The sequence below is a fragment of the Callithrix jacchus genome, chromosome 3, assembly GCF_049354715.1.
Source record: "Callithrix jacchus isolate 240 chromosome 3, calJac240_pri, whole genome shotgun sequence".
Classification (NCBI taxonomy): Eukaryota; Metazoa; Chordata; class Mammalia; order Primates; family Cebidae; genus Callithrix; species Callithrix jacchus.
The window spans coordinates 119,472,959-119,491,618 of NC_133504.1; the positions used below are offsets into that span (position 1 = coordinate 119,472,959).

Here is an 18,660-nt window from a genome sequence, read left to right on the forward strand (position 1 = left end):
ATAAATAAAAGTAAGGAGAATATTTTAGATTAAAAGAAACTAAAGAGCAATCACAATCAAAATGTAACACGCGAATCATAATTGGAATTTCTTTCATTTTATGTAAGCAGTTATAAAATAAATATAAAAATAAGTGGAAAAGACGTTTGTGGAACAATAAAGGAAATATTAATAGAGACTGGATATTATTGACTCAATGCTAAATATCTTACAAGTAATAATGATGCTGGAATTGTGTAAGAGAGTGTCCTTGTTCTTAGGAGATGTCAACTGAAGTATTTTGGTTAACTTGACATGAAGTCTGAAACTTGTTTCCAAATGGTATGAACAAAAAAAATGTATGTATGCATGTATGTGCGCATGCATGCATAGCAAAATGTTCATCACTGTTGACTGTTTTTTACTGTTCTATTCTTTCAACTTTCTGTATGTGTGAAACGTTTCTTAACAAAAAGTTGGAGACAAAAAATTGGCATTGATATTACCTCTAAATTTGGCATGGGTCTTGAATTCAACGACAAGACGGCCATCCTCTCGAATGTAGATTCTTACTATCTGAAGCCTTGCAGAGAGCACACTGTCTGTCTGGATTCCTGGGTAGGAAACCAGCAAGAAAACATTAGGGCATGGAAAATACTTTCCTGACAGCAACCACATATAAGTTTTCTCAAGGACACCTCTAAGTAGAGCTGCACATTTATTTGAATGTAACAAGATAACATTTATATGCCTATAAAAACATGCCAATTAAAATTATATGACAGCTAATTTCACTTGAGTTTTTTTTTTTATTGTTGTTGTGTTGTTTTTTTGTAACAGTTTCACCATTCTTGATGAAGACTCTTCAAACCTAAGTTCCACTTAGCCCGGATGCAGGATTCAGCAAAAGAATGAATCTTTAAACTTCTTATGGTCAAACTTTATACAAGGGTATGGTTACAGCACATCTGCTTCATACTATATTTTCTTTTCCTTGCCAAGATACCTTTCTGGACTTAATAGAACTATAAACAAAGTCCTGGTGGCTATATTTACTACTCAAACCAATGGAGAGTTAAAGGGAAGCTTGTAGAAGGCCAGCATGACACAAGAAAGCTGTGGCTTTAATATGGGAAATTGCAGTCATAGTCCCCAGTGAGTTCAGAATTACCAAAAACAAAGGGTAACCTAAGGAGGAGAAACATAAACTTGAACAAAACAAAACAAAAACAAGAGCTCAAGGAATTATCTGACCCAGAGTAGGAAAGCTGCCTGAAGTTATTTTCCCATGAGAAATATAAAGCAAATGAATGATTTGAACCTAAGCCATTTCACAGAAGAAAGGACTACACCATCAGTCCTTTGTATCTGTGGGTCCTGCATCACGAATTCTGCATCTGTGGATTCACCCAACCTCGAATAAAAATACTGGAAAAAAATGCATCTGAGCTAAACATATACAGATTTGTTTTCCTTGTCATTATTTTCTAAACAATATACTATAACAACTATTTATATAGCATATGCATTGTATTAGGTATTATAAGCAACCAGAGATGATTTAAAGCATATGGGAGTATATGTATAGGTTATATGTAAATACTACACCATTTTATATGAGGGACTTGAGCGTCCTTGGATATTGGTGTCTGTGGAAGGTCCTGGAACCAAACCCTAATGAATGTGACGGATGCATATATTTTCAATTAGTAGAGATGAAGCTTTCTCGAAAGAAAACTCTTGTATTTTTCTTAGTATGTTTGCCCCAGATAAAGCACATCAGCCCTGGAGAGGAGAAGAGGGAGGATGGGAGCAGTAAAATTTAGGGGAAATGGGTTTGGGGAAATAGGTTCGGGGTAGTGTGTGAAGTACAGGACACTAAAAGTGAGAAAACAAACCAAAAAATTAAAAAAAAAAAAAAACCAAGAAAACAAAAATAACCAAGAACCACTGGAGTGAATGGAGGAGAAAATTGGGGAGTTTTAAGGGGTATCTATGTGGAAGCAGTAGGAGGAGGTGGGTGGGGAAACTGAGAGGGGTGAGGTGTGGGCTCACAGTTGAAAGGCTGTCTCCCGTTTAGTCCTTGGGGGCTCTTCTCAAAGAGGACAGTAATGGGGATGAGCCTGAGGAAAAGGTCATTTTAAACATTCAGCATCACAGCCCTTGCCTTCAGAAGGTTAAAATCTCTTCTTTGGAGGATGTAATTAAAGAGCAGACTCTATGCCAATTGAAGAAAGTGGGCCACTTGACATAAATATTTCAAGTGCTCTTGACATATTTTTCCATTTCCATGCATCTTATTTGAAGATCCTTTTGCTTTGTAAAAACATGAACCACACCATTTTTAACCAGGAGAAAATGAAGATTATTTGGGTTATACTCCAAAAGAACACACACTCCTCTGAATCCCTAATGAGCAGTAGAGGACTCATCCATCACTTTCCCACCCTCTATTCTGGGATCTTAGCTAATTGGGCTGAGACCTTCCAGCACTGGGACAGAATGACTGTTCTTTTCAGGAACCACAGATCTGCACTTTTCAGACTTGAGATGACTGAACTTTGTCTATGGGATAACAGGATGAGGAATGCAGCTACTGTTAGAAGTCACTACTCTTCTTTTAATCTTGCTTGAGTGAAGGCCTAACTAAAGAGATAGTTAAGTTGTCAGTGGGCATACCTGTTCTCCAGAGAACAGTGTCATAGAAGAAAGAAAACTCCATCTCGGTGTGGTGCTCCAAGGAGGCCCAGCCCCTGGGGGCGGTCACGTAGATGTAGGACACATACAGAGGTACATGCACTGTCAAGAAGGACTGGGCAGAGTCTCTCACCTGCCGGGGAAGCAGTATACACACAGAGTTATCTTTTCCCTGGGATGAAAAGGCATACTATCACCTCATTTTTGTTCCATTTTCAATCACACATGTAGTCACACACTTATTCAATAATTATTAATCAAGTGCCCGTGATTGCACTAACTTTAAATAAAAATGAAGTAATGGAATAGAAAGTGGTCAGGATGCATCTTTAGACAGGGTCATGTGCAAAGACTTCTCTAAGGAGATGACACTTGAATAAAAATACTTTTGAAGTAGGAGACTGAGCTCTGTTCAGGTAGGTGCTCGAAGACTTGGCTGACATTTTAGAATATCACAATTATTTTCAAGGGATCAACCTGGTGGATGTGGGATCTAGCATTCAATACAAACTCCCTGTGTTGACCATTTGCCAGTGTCCCGCAGGAGAGCCCAAGTCAACCATCATCAGGAAGATGCCCACATCCGGACGCCTGGGAGGAACCTGTGTGAAACTCAGGACGTTTTAGTTAGTGCTCTCATCTCCTGCTCCAGGAACAAAAGGCCCAAGTGTTGAAATCATATTTAGGGAACTCACCAGTGGACAGCTCAGAGTTGCATGTACTTCAATAATTTCCTGTCCCATGCAATGCCTTGGAAAAAATTTTGAAAAGGCAGCATATCATACTTCCAAGAGAACATTTCTTCAAAGGAGGTTTACGTTTCTGCTTTTAATTTGGCCCAATCATTTTTATTCTACTATGTAACGAACAAAACTGGATGAAAAGATAACAAAATGCTAGCAAAGCTTTTGTGGTGAAGCTAACTATATATATATGTGTGTGTGTGTGTGTGTGTGTATGTGTGTGTGTGTAGATGGGGAGTTGGTTTACACATTTTTAAATATTTTCACACGTTCTTCCATACATACACACACACACACACACACACACACACACACACACACATATATATATAAAACAAAAACAGTTTAAAACAATTTTATTATTGGCTAATTACTACAATATACTATGGAACTTATATTTTTCTTTTGTTTGAAAATACAGTATAAAGTGTTTCTATGGGTAATTAAGAAAAAGAATTAAATGCTTTAATATTTTTCTAAAATTAAAAAAAAATATTTAGTTATCAATGATTTAAAATTTGATGCCAACTTTCTCAAAAGACTCTACTAATTCCACAGTCATTTAAAAATTCTATTTTGACATGCCTTACTTTGTTTTGTTTTGTTTTTCAAGAGATGGGGTCTCACTCTGTAGCCCAGGCTGGAGTGCAGTGGCTCTATCATAGTTCACTGCAGCTTCAGCCTCCTGGGCTCAAGTGATCCTCCAGCCTCAGCCTCCTAAAGTGCTGAGATTACAGGTGTGAGTCACTGTTCCCAGCTCTTTTTTTTCTTTTTAAGAAAATTTCCAGATTTTATTTGGACCTGGTACCATGTCCTGTCCCTTAATACACAGGTTTTGCTAAATACATCTGCCCCAATCACACTATCAGAACTTCAATAAATTCTCTAGCTAATTGGGAAAATTAATTTTCCCTCATTTGTTTTTGTTTATCCTCCTTTAACCCTCATGATATTACTTGTTAATCTTTTAAAAGAAAGAAAGCCTAACAAATATTTACTGCATGTCTATTCTATGCCAGACACATTATGTGAGGCACCTTCTCATGTTGAGATTATCAGTACAATTTCAGATGAGGTTCAGAGAGGTTATGTCTTGTCCAAGTCTGCTGATTTGATAGTGAACAGTGCCAATTAGGCCTTAGTTCTAAGTTCTATATTCTTTCTACCCTATATCAGTAATTTCAATTATTTTAGAAGAAACAGACAACAAAATACTTCTGCATATTTTTTCTGTGTTGGTTTAAAAAGTAGGATATATATAAGAAATCCTTGTCTTTGAGGTTTTTAAGCATATTCTGAAAAAATATTCAAAAATGTAATTAAAGCAAAATCATAAAGAAAAGAGAATACTAATTTTTGAGAGGCCAGGAAAGAAATAAATCACTTAGTTTTGCATTTTCCAAAGTAAAAGGTTATGCAACTGCAGAAACAGAACACCCACAAATGCCTAAAATTCTATTCAGTAGATGGCAGTAGTGTATATAAAATGAGTAGATGGCAGTAGTGTATATAAAATGAGTAGATGGCAGTAGTGTATATAAAATGAGAGGAAACCAGGATGAGAGGCACCACAAAGAAAACGACAAATTTTAATCAGACACTTTCTCTAAATGATTACTCTAAATCCCTCTACAAGTTCTCTCCTTCAGTGAGGTTAAACCTGATTTGAAATGAAGAACAAACATCTAACTAGTTTTTACCTAATTGAGATAACTGCTCAAAATTGGATAGAACCTGTTTTAGAATTAATTTTCCCATGAGAACAGAGTAGCCTAGTCTCACTGGCCCTGTGATATAACTGCCCTTCTCTGACTCTAGCTTCTTGCTATAAATTTTTGTGTTGTCACTAATTGATATGGTTTGGCTCTATGTCCCCACCCAAATCTCATCTTGAATTGTAATCACATCAAGGGAGGAACCAGGTACAAGTTGATTGGATCATTAGGGGGGTTTCCCTCATGCTGTTCTTGTGATAGTGAGTTCTCATGCTATCTGACGGTTTCATAAGGCAGTTTCCCCTGCTCTTGCTTGCTTTCTCTCACCTGCCACCAAGTAAGATGTGTCTGCTTCCCCTTCCACTATGACTGTAAGTTTCCTGAGGCCTCTACAGCCATGTGGAACTGTGACTCTATTAAACCACTTTTCTTTATAGATTACCTAGTCTCTGGTAAGTCTTTATAACAGTGTGAGAATAGACTAATATGCTAATGTTTAATGGCAATATATATTTTAGAAAGTGTCTATTTTCGTGGGGACTGGAAGTTTGGAATAGGTATGAAATCAAAATGTTTTAAGTAATTATCTCTCCACAATGCATAGGACAACAGTGCTTTTCCTGTCTTCTGAAAGATACATTGCAGCACTGGCCATTCTGACTCATTTTGCCAGGTGGGGAAGAGAATACACCAATGTAGTAATAATCCTAGCATCAAATGTAAATTTTTTTGCCTTTCCAAAATATACGCATTATAAATAGAAAAACATATATACCCAGAGAAGTAAATATTGGGTTTTTATATAAGTGAGTATGCCAGACATAAGTTTTTTTCCACATTAACTTGATTTAGAGGACTTTTGGGCCCTTCTCTAGCTTCAGTGCTGCCAAGATCTTGCTTGAGGGACTTATTAAGAAGACTCTCTTAGTTGGTTGGCCCAGTTCTGGAGGCAAAGTGCTAACTAAAGTGCTTCAAGAACAAATAAGGTTGGCCAAGGCACTCATGTGCAGAGTCCTCAGACAAACCCTGGGGCACCCACCTGGAAATCAGCAGTTACAGACCCTCCACAGACGTCAATAAGCTCAGTCATGTCGTAATAAGCATCAAAGGTCCACACGCAGCTCTTCAGGTTCAGGTGTTTGTAGAGCTGGATGGTCTTCGGCTCTCTCACGCTGGGGTCAAACTGGAAGGGGCGGTCATAACCAGGCCCCAGAGCAGTGCTGTCATAGACCATGTCATCCAGGAACCCTGTCTCTGCCAGAGAGAAAAGAACAAGGAACTGTAACTTGGTTCACAGAGGCCAAGGAGCAGGGTAGGGTGAAGAGCTTACCCTTTTACACTAAGAGCACTTTCAGTCACCCGAGACTCTACTAACAAAGCAACCCAGGGCTCCCAATGCACTGGGAAAATGTGAGGGAGCTTGGAAAGTGCTTGCTAACTGCTGTTGCCAGGTGTCGAATGAGGGACTCTACCTCTAAGACACCACAGGAACCAGGGAAGAAAAGGTGAGCAAATGATTCCACGAATGAAGGTGATAGAACTTGGAAAGGAAAATACTCTGAAGCTTTGCCTGTTATACCTGGCAAGTCTGGTCCTGTGCTTCACATATGTCCCCACCAGTCCTGAAGACATGGATTTACTGTATGGCTCATTTGCTAGTGAATTATTATTTTAAGACTGATTTTTAAAATATCTTTTTTCAGACCCCATCTCAAAAAAAAAACGCCAGCACACATACATCTGACTAGTACTTCTCACTCATACAGTTTCCGAACTCTTGGGGAAAAAGTCTTAATTTTTTGTTAATGAGTAAAATAGCTCCCTAATGATGCCTGACTAACTCTCACCTGCGACAGGCAAAATTACAATTATTGAATCAAATGCTGCCAAGTACATGAACGGCTCTAAATTAAGAGAGACTATTATGTAGTAGGGAGCTGAATATGATGCAATTTTAGAATATTAGGGTTAAACTTAGACTAGAGTGTAATGGTGCAATCTCGGCTCACTGCAACCTCCGCCTCCTGGGTTCAAGTGATTCTCCTGACTCAGCTTCTTGAGTAGCTGAGATTATAGGTGCACGCGGCAAAGCCTGGCTAATTTTTTTGTATTTTTTGTGGAGATGGGTTTCATTGTGTTCCCCAGGCTGGTCTTGCACTCCTGAGCTCAGGCAATCTACCCGCCTCGACCTCCCAAAGTGCTAGGATTACAGGCATGAGCCACTGCGCCCAGCTGGGTTAAATTTTTTTTAGTACTAAAAGCGACTATATTATTTTAAAAGTGATGATACATTTCTTAGAATGCTTGACACCCAGCACCCAGCCCTCTGCCCCCATGATGACTAGTTACTCAATTAACATGTCTTGAATTTAATCGCTTTTAAGTAAGAAGAGGTGCAAAGTTTAGTATTTAAACATAGTATGTCTCTTCCATTAGCAGTAGATGTGGACCAATTAAACTTTCATATGTAGCTCAATGATTTACAAATAATTTGTACTCAGCTAATTTCTACTGCATAAAGACCATCACGACCAAAAGCGATGCTTAATGAATATGAAAGAGAATATGAATGCATTTTTGTCTTCAAAAACACTGTTAAATGATTCATCATTTGTGAAAGGAGAAAATATGCGTTTAACGTGCACTTGCTAAGGTGAATGGAAATGGACAGAATTCTTTGTAAAGTCAAATGTCTGCTGTGGTGAACACGGAGATGCGCTGCCTCAGCTGTCAGCTCCTTCAGCTCTGCGTCAGCTGCAGACTGGCTCAGCCCAAGGTCATGCCCTTGTGAGACAGCTTGCCTCTAGTGATTGGGCTAGGTAGGCTATAAAGGTCTGGCTGTGTCAGCTGGAAATAACGACAAGCCTCTCCTGAGCTCCCTGCCATGGCCAAGATGGCTTTTTCAGCCTGCATTGCAGTTTGACTTTTCCCTCTGTCCAATCCTGTTTTCCTTCTTCTCTTTCATAGGTATTGATCCCTAACAAACATCTTGTAACCCCAAACTCCATCTCAGCTCCTCCTTCTGGAGAATCCATCCTGTAACACCTTCACTTTAGCTTTCTGTGACAGGTTTTTGGAGCACCAATCTAAACATGCTTATTCTAAGGGAACGGAGACACTAAAATATGTCATAGTTGGTGCTTTAAAAATGTCAATGCATTTAATCCTTATCTTGATTGGGAACAATTGTCATTCCCATGTTATAGATAACAGTGGCTCAGAAAGGTCAAACTGTATTTGTTCAGTAGAATAAGGATTTGAACCCATCAGTGTGATTCCAAAGTCCTTGTTTTCTCCTGTCTACTTCGTTGTCTGAGCTAACTGCATTTGCATGTGTGCTGGGAAGGAAAATCACTAATATGTGGATTCTGAGGACCGGAAGACATGAAAAGCAGTACTCCTCACTCTGCCATATCCTGAAAGTCGCTGAACTCAGCTAGCATGGAAAGACTGGTCCTGAACTTGTCAATCTCACCTGAGATGCCTCTCAGGTCATAGGTGGTAACTAAATTGGAGCAGACGTGCTGGTGTCTGTAGATGGACTCAGACAGTAGAAAATGCAAGTTGTGCAATGGCATGGTGGAGATAAGGGGCAGCATTCCATCCTGGTGTGGGATCTGCACCGAAATGTGGATTCTAGGGGGAAAAAGGGCAGAAATAAATGTTTAGCTGACTGCTATAAATAGTCAATAAGGTATTTCTTTCTCATCCACCTAATCTGTCTTGACAAATAAGCTGCCATTTTTTTCTCCCTGAAGCTTTCCAGGTAGGTTTTCTATCTGAACGGGGGTACAGATATACACATAGCATCATTGCTTCCCTTTAAGAGACCCTCCAGACACAGGACTGATAGCAATCTAGAATTAGAGATTTTTTTCTATACAGGAAAAGATAACATCACAACCATAAATTACTTTAGAGCTTTCCTTTGCTTTCAGTGGAAACTGTTTTTTTTCAGGAGCAAAAACTGAGCGAATATGGAGGGGCTGCTCCCTTGTTCTGTCACAGTGAATGTCTATGGAAGTTAGGTAAGGTTGACACCCACATTTCTTTAAGTATTTGAGTCAAAAAGATATCTTTGAGCTTTTAAACTCTAAAGCCAATTTCTCCACCTAGCCAAATCTGAGAAATTATAATATCTAGCTACTCATACTGTCTCTCCCGACTGAAAACAGCCTTCCCTTTCCCATCTCCCTGTAAGTCCCATCAGCACCACGTGTCCGGCCCCACCAGCCTCAATCTGCAGTGTGCTATTCCTTGATCTATATCCTCAGCTCTTAGGCAGCCTTTGGACTAGGAAATCTGTAACTTATTTATATTGGCTGCTATTTCTCAAATGTTTTCAGACTCTGTTTATCTTGCCTCCTCACTATGAAGACAAGGAGCATTTCCTCCACTTCTTTTGTTTCCCCAGAGGACATAGTATACAATTCTAAATAAAAAATTAGCTTAGTAAATATTGGTTAAGACTGCAACACAATAGAACTGTACTTATGGGTTGCATTTTTTTTCTTTGTTCCAGTTTAAATTTTGACCATGTTTATTGAAAGTGTGTTTTGAGTTTATATAACTTGTCTCTCTGAGCAAAGAGCTACATTTTTAAGAGGAATCAGACCCTTAGATGTGAAGAGGAGGGACTTTTCTGGGAAGGTGTCACTAAGATACATTTTATTCTTTTAGGAAAGAAAGAAGGGTATGCATATTCATTCAAACCTGTTTTTTTCATGCAAAAGAACTCATTTTTTCTGAGTTTATAAGCAACTGAGTTGTTCATAAAGACACACATTTAAATACTATAGTGTTAATAAATATGCATAGTACATACAAATTTTTTTGCTATGCAAAATGAAAATATCCAATTCCAATCAAAATCATGGTGGCACAGAAAAAATTAAGTCCAATGTCTCCTAATTTCTACCGTGTTATGATTCATTTGTTCAGTGGATATTTAGGAGTGCTTCTTAGCTGCTAAGAAGCACTATACTGGGTAGAGGATCCTCAAACTACATGCTCACGGTCTCTGTCCTTCAGGTCTTACCATCTACTGAAGGGCAGAGAGAGTGAATGCTAATAATCTTCTAAAAGAAGCATATACAGGTGCCAGAGAAGCCAGGAGGGGAAGCCTCCAAATTAAATTAGGGGAGATGATGGCAATGTCTGTAGAAGAGATGCCATGAGCTAGGTACTATAGGACAGTAGGGTTTAACTCCAGCCAGTGGAAGGGGCTGGGGAGAATTGGAGTAACAGCATGGCAGAGGTATGCAACCCATAAGAGTCTGTAGCCCTTGGTAAGTTATTCATGATTCCCTGTGGTTGGACTGGCAGGTGAAAATGACAAGGAGAAGGAAAGGCTAGGAAGATAGGCAGGGGGCCCTAGCTTGAGGGACTTTGACAGATTTAAACTTTTACTGACACAGTCATCATCACATTTTTATTTTGCAGAAGCATCACTTATTGACCATCCTGGGAAACACACGAAGGAGACCTGAGATTCACCTCAACACCCTCATGCCACCGGCCTGACCTGTTTGGATGCTCCTTGTGTTTGACATCCAGGTATTTCAAGGTTGCGATGAAGGACTGAGCCTGGAAGCCTCTGGATGTTCCAGCCACCACTGGTGTGTGGCAGATAGCACTGTCTGTTCCAATGGTAACAATGTTGCTCCTTAAGGGGGTTCCCACATGGCCCACCTTGTCCACAGCCTTGGCCACACAACGTACATGGAACCTCCGGCTGAAGTAAATGCTGTCCAGGACCTACCAGGAAGAATAAATCATCTCCAATGTGAGTATCCCTACTTAAAGTATCCCTAGCTTCTTACGTGATCTGGTTCAAGGTAATCTGTAAAGGTCATCCATCCACCCATCCACTGATTGTTCCATCTATTCATTCATTCGTCACTTAAGTATTGACTTTTAACTATGAACCAGACACTCGAGACAGATCAGTGAGTACTTATAGCCTAAGTGGGTAAGATAGTCAATGAGCAAGTAGACAGATGTGGAGCACAGGCCCATGGATGACTGATTACCATTAATAGTATTGTTCTTTTTATATACTAGGTTCAGCCCAAGGACAACCCAACTGTTATTCAGGCTTCTAGCAAGACTGGTTGGCCTCCAAGTCACTGTTGTCGAGAGCATGATGTCAGGAGACAGAGAAAAAATACTTCCTTCCTGGGATTTCTCATGTCTCTTTATCCTACTGTTATCCTCCCTCCATCCCATCTCCCTACCCAGTGAACACACTGCAAGGGTTATAATAACATGCAGGCTTGAAGCTGAGAACTTGGCCTCTGACATCTTCCAGCCTTTGAAGGTTTTTCCACAGATTCCATCGAGCCCCAAACATACAGAAGCCCTAAGAGTGCTTAACTCCATCTATGCAGAGGCAATGTGCATCACCAGGACTCTTTAGGTTATGCGTGCATTTACATAGGAAAGTATATAACAAGAAAAATTAATAAGCAGTTCTGTGTATCACGGACCTCCCACAAAGCAACACAAACTTACAAATTTACCCATGAAAACAATTTTCGCTGAAGTCCATTAAAAATTAAAGAAGGTGTTTTCATTAAACTTTTAAAAATTGCTGTCAATGTTTTACTTATTTATATATACATGAACTTTGTACAGAAGGGATTTGAGGCATCCTACAAGAATGCACATAATAGAATGATATTGAATAAATAATTGAAGAAATAAAGATAAAGCAAAGGAAACGAGGGTAAAGGGTAGTAGTCACAAATCCATTGCAAGAATCTGAAGCATAAAGTCATAATTTATCGGTTAAAAATGTACAGTTGGCTCAAACCAGACCAAACTCCCTTTATTGTTTTGTTGAAGAGAGAAATAGATACTTAAGAAACAACAAGCTGGTAAGTTTTGCCATGTTGATTTTTTTTTTTTTTTTGAGATGGAGTTTTGCTCTTGTTACCAGGCTGGAGTGCAATGGCGTGATTTCGGCTCACCGCAACCTCTGCTTCCTGGGTTCAGGCAATTCTCTTGCCTCAGCCTCCTGAGTAGCTGGGATTACAAGTGTGCGCCACCACGCCAAGCTAATTTTTTGTATTTTTAATAGAGACGGGGTTTCACCACGTTGACCAGGATGGTCTCAATCTCTTGACCTCGTGATCCATCCGCCTCAGCCTCCCAAAGTGCTGGGATTACAGGCGTGAGCCACCGTGCCCAGCCCAACATGTTGATTTTTTAATAACAGAAAAGATGATTTAAATTTGAGCTGGTTATGTTGCAAAAGATTTGCTCTTCAGGCCTTTCTGAATAAGCTGTGCCAAAGAGAGTGGGTATGAATGACCCTGCATTATCCAAAGCCTCCCATCTATATCTAATGGCTTTCCTCTGCTATTATCCCATCCCAGTGAAGCTCTTATTACAGTGGGGATAAACTGTGGAATGAGCAGGAAAATCTAGAGAAATCTGGTCTGAAAAAAGTCTCTGATGTCTAAAATTATTCAGTGATATAATTTTAGGCCAGAATTGTTGAATGCTTACTACATGCCAGGTACTATACTAAGCCTGAATCTCAACTGTTTTCAGCTTACTTTTGGAAGAGAACCAGCTTCATCAGTGTGAAGTGTAGAATCACTGTGGTAGACTCTTTGTTAAGTTTGGGAAAACATCATTGTTCATTGTTCTCTGATAGTGTCAAGGTTGTTGGTCTCTAAGCTTTTTGAAGACAGCAACTGCTGCATGAATATCTTTTCATGGCCTCCCATAGAGCTTTGTAAAGTGCTGATCACTCACCAACCATTCTATTCTTTTATTTAGTAACTGGTCCCTTCTCTGTGCCTTTGACGTGCTGGCCATTTTGGGCCACATTTCGACCACATTGTAGGAATGTGGTAGAAATTTTGGTTCATGTCCAGAAGGAGTTTATATGCTAATATGATGATTAAAGATATGTTAATAGTAATCAATAGTGCCTACGTGGAATTTTTCACTGACTTTGTCATTTATAGGTCACATTTCTCAGGTATAAGAGTAAAAAGACAAGGTGCACCTCCTTATTTGTTTTATTCCAAATGCCATGCATGGACCATAAGGAGTTTGATTATCTGAGTAACAAAGAACAACATCAGTCCTCTCCCAGGGAGCGAGAACCAGGCCCAGACCCTCAGACTTACCATATGGTTGACACTGGTGAATGGTGTGTTGTCAGTGATGGTTTCAAAGGGAGACCGGGCCCCATTGCCATCAGTGGGGGCAGCCACTTCCCAGCTGAACTGCACAGATGTCTGGTTGATGCCAGCCTCGTTGCAGCGCTCCTTCATGACAGCATATCTGGGGAAATGAGGGTCACAGGGGGTGACGCAGACCAGCGGGTAGCCTGGGGAGGGGGATTTCTTGACTCCTTCCTTGGTAACTTCTTCCACATGGTCATAGTCAGCAAGTGTGACTACCTGAGAAACAGCAACAAAGCTTCGGTTCAGGTTGGGTATCGGCACAATCAGAGAACTAAGCCCTCTTCTTTAGAGATCTGCAAGATCTCTTAGTGTCTAGGGATTATTTAAAATATAAGAAGTTTTTTTAAATTCTTTTCCAGCCATCCTTAAAAGATACCACAAATCTTTAGTGGTGGAGAAGATCCTGCTACTGGTTGGGCTAGAATTTTATTATCCTTTTAATGTTATTCCTAAATCAGAGCCCCATCACTCATGTGAGAAAACACTTTGATTTTCCTGCACATTGGAACCAAAGCTGTATCATGAATGGCAGCTGCTAGTTTAAAGTTGCATTAAATAGTTGATGACATACAGTAGAACATTTGGCAAAATAAGAGTGAAGAGAGGTAGTATATATTTTTTCCATGGTCAAATAAGACACACATTTTGAAATAATCGTCATTCTTTTCTAATATATTATATGAGACTAGTTAGCAGAATTTAGAAGGCTTCTTCTGTCTACTTCACAATTATGGGTTAAATTTTCCTTTGCAACCTCTAAGTGTTTTCCTCTTAATTGTAAGAATAGTGCATTCATTCTAATCAAGTTGAGAAATGTGGTACTACCTTCCCACAGGTACTTAATTCTGTAAGTGTGATGAGCATGTGGGATAATAGATATAAGGTAGTATTACCATCTTACTCTTCTAGGTCCCATCAAAGAAAAGAGAAGATCAATTGTATTGTATTTTCTGTCTTTATCAGACTAAGATACCAATAGGATTTGGTCTCACTTTTAGATCAGAACAGGGTTTTTTACCCTCAACACTGTTGATATTTGTGCCAAATGATTCCTTTTGTTGTTGGGGGCTGCCCTGTTGATTATGGTATGTTTAGGAGTATCCCTGGCTTCTAGCACTAGCACTAGGAAATACTAGTAGCACCAGGTGTGATGACTGTGACAACCAAAAATGTCTCCAGACTTTGCTTAAATGTCCTCTGGAAGGGGGAGAATGGAAGGCAAGATGGCTCCTGGTTGGGAACCACTGTGTTAGAAGAAGACAGAAGTAGAGTACTTCTCTCAAGTTCTCATCTGCTAGTCACTGAGACATAAAAACAGCAATCCTTTGGGTCGAGCAACTCACAATGGGTGGTGCTGGCAATATGAGGCTCCCTGCTGCCTCCTGGTCTAGAATTGTCACCGTGGCAGTAATTACATCCCCAAGAACTGCTTCCACTGGGTCATCTGGGCCAAGGACTAGTGAGAAAGATTCATGCCATTCCCGGTCTTCATTGGACAGGATCTCAACTTTAAAAAAGATATGATCCACACCTTCACCAAGGACAGAAAAAGAAGAAAGCAAAGGCTTTGTGAGGAAACATATCCAAGAGAGTGCTGCTTGGCACTGCTGAGACATCACGTTAAAATATGTTCTTTCTTTTTAGCAGTGTTCTATAAATGCAGTGGCTGCTAATCACTGTAGCTCCATCTCAAGTGAGGAATTTTTTTTACAGACCAAATTCCACCTGTGGTAGAGGCTCAGTATTGCAGATTTACTGTTCAACACCATATGAGGATTAATGGCCCCTGCCTGACACTGGCTGCCAGTAATAAAAATCTATGATCCAAAATACACTTCACCCTGGTTATGAGTTTTTTTGCTTAATTTTTCTTTCCCTCTTACACTTATGCATGAGTTCCTGTTTGGCTGTGAGGGCTTGCACAGACAGATACCCTTCAAAGCTGTCTCCTGAGAAGCAGTGGCTCAGGGTTATGTACCAAGCCAGCCTCCACAAAGATGGCAACATGGAGGGTGAGTAGTCTAGAAAGGGTCAGGGTTCCAGCCTTACAGACCCACTTCTTTTTTCATAAGGTGACTTCCTGAAGGTGCAAATACCTCAGTGAAGTTAAAGCCCCCTTCCTCCTCTCCTACAGACACCTGGGCTGTTGCTTCTAGACACATCCTTTCCCCAGATCTTTATGCAGAAAAGTAAAAAGGTAAAGACAGGTCCGTGTGTAGATATGGAAGAAGGGCATCTAGCTTTCCAGCAAACATCAATCAGACACAGATGGGATGGAGCCAGAAGCCCTTTAAAGCTCTGGTGAGGGGAGAGAAAATACAGACTCTGTCTCCTGAACCCCCAGCATCTTTGAGGGCATCATTTTCTCCCTCCACTTGCCAAGATTGCTCTGAGAAGTTCTCCTAGCACTGCTGCCCTCCTCTGGCTACGTCACAGATGGTGTCAGGATCTATACCAGTCAGGTTTCAGAAAGTTCTATGAAAAAACCTAGCATACAGTTCAACCCTTTTCCTGTCTCATTTCCTCCATCAGATTAATACTTAAATTTCCTTTGGAAGGAGAGTGGAAGATCACAGACCTTTAAGTTGTGATCTATGACCTGACTCCATCTTTCTCTTTTCCCAAACTAATCTCCATATCCTCTCTGGAATAAATTTTATTTTGGAAAGTCCAAAACAGGGTACCCTGTTTCCTAGCAAATGTTAAACCACTTGAACACAGGGATTGTGCCTTTCAAATGTAGTAATCCCTGAATGACCCATCACGGTACTTTGCAGCAATATTTGATGGTGCCAATTATGTGTGTATTTTTTTTAACCAAGTTATCCTATCATTCAACCAAATCTTAGGCTAACAAAAAATCCTTTTAAATCAACCAAAATGCCCAGCATGCTCTAAGGTAAAGACTATTTCTTTTTCTCCCACATAATTTTTATGAATTAGAAATTTTACCTGCAATCTCAAATGTGTGCTTAGAAATGCTTTATGCTATTGGAACTACTGTTTCCCTTTTTCGTTTATCTGTTTCTTCCTTTCTTCAAATACAAGGTTTTTGCCCCTCTAGTAAGTAAAACCCACAGGTCGAGGTTGGCATTCAATTACCAGGACTGAACTTCAAGACTCGGCTCTTTGGGTAATAATCCACACCAGACTGGGCAGAGCCATCCCGAGTGCTACAGCGAACCTTGGAGGTCCTGTTCTGATCCCCTCTACGGATCACCTTGATGTTCAGAATTGCAATGGCATCTGGCCCTGCGGGTTCCCGGACTTGGTATGCAGCTTCTTCAAACTCAATGGTGGGAGCTAAGAAAACATGGTTAGGAAAACATGAGCCAGTTAGAATCGCACAAAGGATTCATACTCCCAGGAAAATACCTTACAAGGACAAGAAGAAACTGTTCACATTAGTGAACAATATAAAGCAAAATGGCTTTCATTCATAAAACTCAATCAATATTTACTGCTAAACAATGCTTTGGAAAAAAGTATTTATTTGTGATTCTGCAGGAGTTATGTCTCACGTGTTCCTTGTTAAAAACAATATAATGGTTGAATTATATGTAGAGACTTTGAAATTCATGATGTCCAAGTTTCCATCTCAGCTCTACCGCTCATAGAATGTTTCAAAATAAATTTGAACAGTTTATCAAGGGACTGAGACACAGTAGGCTCTAGATAAATATCTATTGCATAAGTCAACTTTTCATTTATGAGATACAAATTTCTAAGGTTTATAATTTATCTCATTTATATCATACTTAAATTTACCAAGTCCATCCCTAATCTCTGGTCCTTTGGATCCCCTCTTCTTAGTGTTCTCATCTCCCCACCCTCAGCTTTTTCTATTACTCATAAGCTGTATAGGTAAGTATGGATGCTTTCAGTGACTGGCTACAAGGATAATTCAGGAACACAAGATTTCCTAATGGAATCCTGTTGCTAGGAAATGATTAATAATATATTCAACCTGGGCAACATAGTGAGACCTCATCTATACAAATAATTAAAAAATTAGCCAGGCATGGTGGCCACAGCTACTCAGGAGGTTGAGGTGGGAGAATCACTTGAGCCCTGGTGGTTGAGGCTACAGTGACCCATAACTGTACCACTGCACTGCAGCCTGGGCAACAGAGCAAGACTCCATTTCAAACAAATAAGTAAATAAAATGATATATTAATTTTTACCAAAAAATTCAAATCATGCCTTCTTTTCTATTATATCTCATGGGGAAGGGTCCGGTGATAGGATAGGGAGATAAAAAGATGAAAAAATTGAAAGTAATAACTTTTATACCATTTTGAGTATATCATAGAATATGGCAGAAATCTACTTTCTATGTTTATTCCCCTCTCAGAAAATCAGACCTTCCTAACTGTAGAAGATATGCCTCATTTGAGGTTTTATATTTTTTAATAAGAATACTCTTTGAAACCTAGGTGAGTCACTGTAGCACAGCATAAATCTTACTTCCCTGAGCCTCAATGATGGGTTTTCTGTGTACCTGGGAGAGGTTCACTTTGGGATCTGAACTTGAGTCTCCCGGGATAAAGGACTAATTCAACTTCAAGGCTGGCATTTCTTGTTTTACTCAATGTCCAAGTTAGTTACTGAATTTTCACTAGAAATCCTAAGAGTCACTGAGATTTTCAATAGTGTAGATTCTAGAATCACACAGAATGAAGTTCATATCCTGTATTGCGCTTACAGTTGTGTAACTAGAGTGAAAATTATGTAGATTTGCTGAGGTTCAGTTTCTTTATTCATCATATAGAAATAATAGCACCAACCTCAAGGAATTCCTGTCAGTATTAAATAAGATAATATGTTTAGCATAGTTCTTGGTATACAGTAAATATTCAATAAAAACAGCTATTACTACTTGTAATGTTATCCATTTACTCATATCTATTTTATTGAAACAATTATGTCTCAGTTTGAGACAGGTTTTGTCTTCCCTGGTGCCTGGATCATTGTTGGCTAACACCTGACTATAGAGCTTAAGTTTTTTTTAGGTTAGTAGGCCAAATCAATTAGAGAGAAAGAAAGTAAGAAATCAGACTTTTCTAGAAAGGTGGCAGTGTTTTAAATCAGTTCATTGGATTCCACTGATTCCAACTGTATTTCCAGCCTGCTCCTGCACTGCAGTGACTTAAATGGTTTTTATTCTCTGTCTTAGCTTTTCTGTCCCAGCTTTTAGCCACAATCATTCCACATCTCTTAGCAATATGGTAGGGAATAACAATATTTAAAATATCTATGAATTTGTTGGACTTCTGTAGATGGTGATCATTTGTTACCAACATTTTATATAAATATTCAGA

General features: G+C 39.5%; 1 protein-coding gene across 4 annotated transcripts in view; it reads right to left on the bottom strand.

Annotated features, from left to right (window-relative positions):
* The window catches only part of FRAS1 (Fraser extracellular matrix complex subunit 1), a 470,538-nt gene that overhangs the window by 24,442 nt on the left and 427,436 nt on the right, over positions 1–18,660 (bottom strand). For all 4 annotated transcript variants that reach the window (XM_035293463.3, XM_002745679.6, XM_078367938.1 and 1 more), the window contains 8 exons: positions 16,441–16,641; positions 14,682–14,869; positions 13,279–13,554; positions 10,659–10,891; positions 8,610–8,770; positions 6,174–6,388; positions 2,659–2,809; positions 486–593 (listed from right to left, as the gene is read on the bottom strand). In XM_035293463.3, the coding sequence (XP_035149354.3) occupies positions 486–593; positions 2,659–2,809; positions 6,174–6,388; positions 8,610–8,770; positions 10,659–10,891; positions 13,279–13,554; positions 14,682–14,869; positions 16,441–16,641 (1,533 nt within the window). The remainder of the gene's footprint in view (positions 1–485; positions 594–2,658; positions 2,810–6,173; positions 6,389–8,609; positions 8,771–10,658; positions 10,892–13,278; positions 13,555–14,681; positions 14,870–16,440; positions 16,642–18,660) is intronic.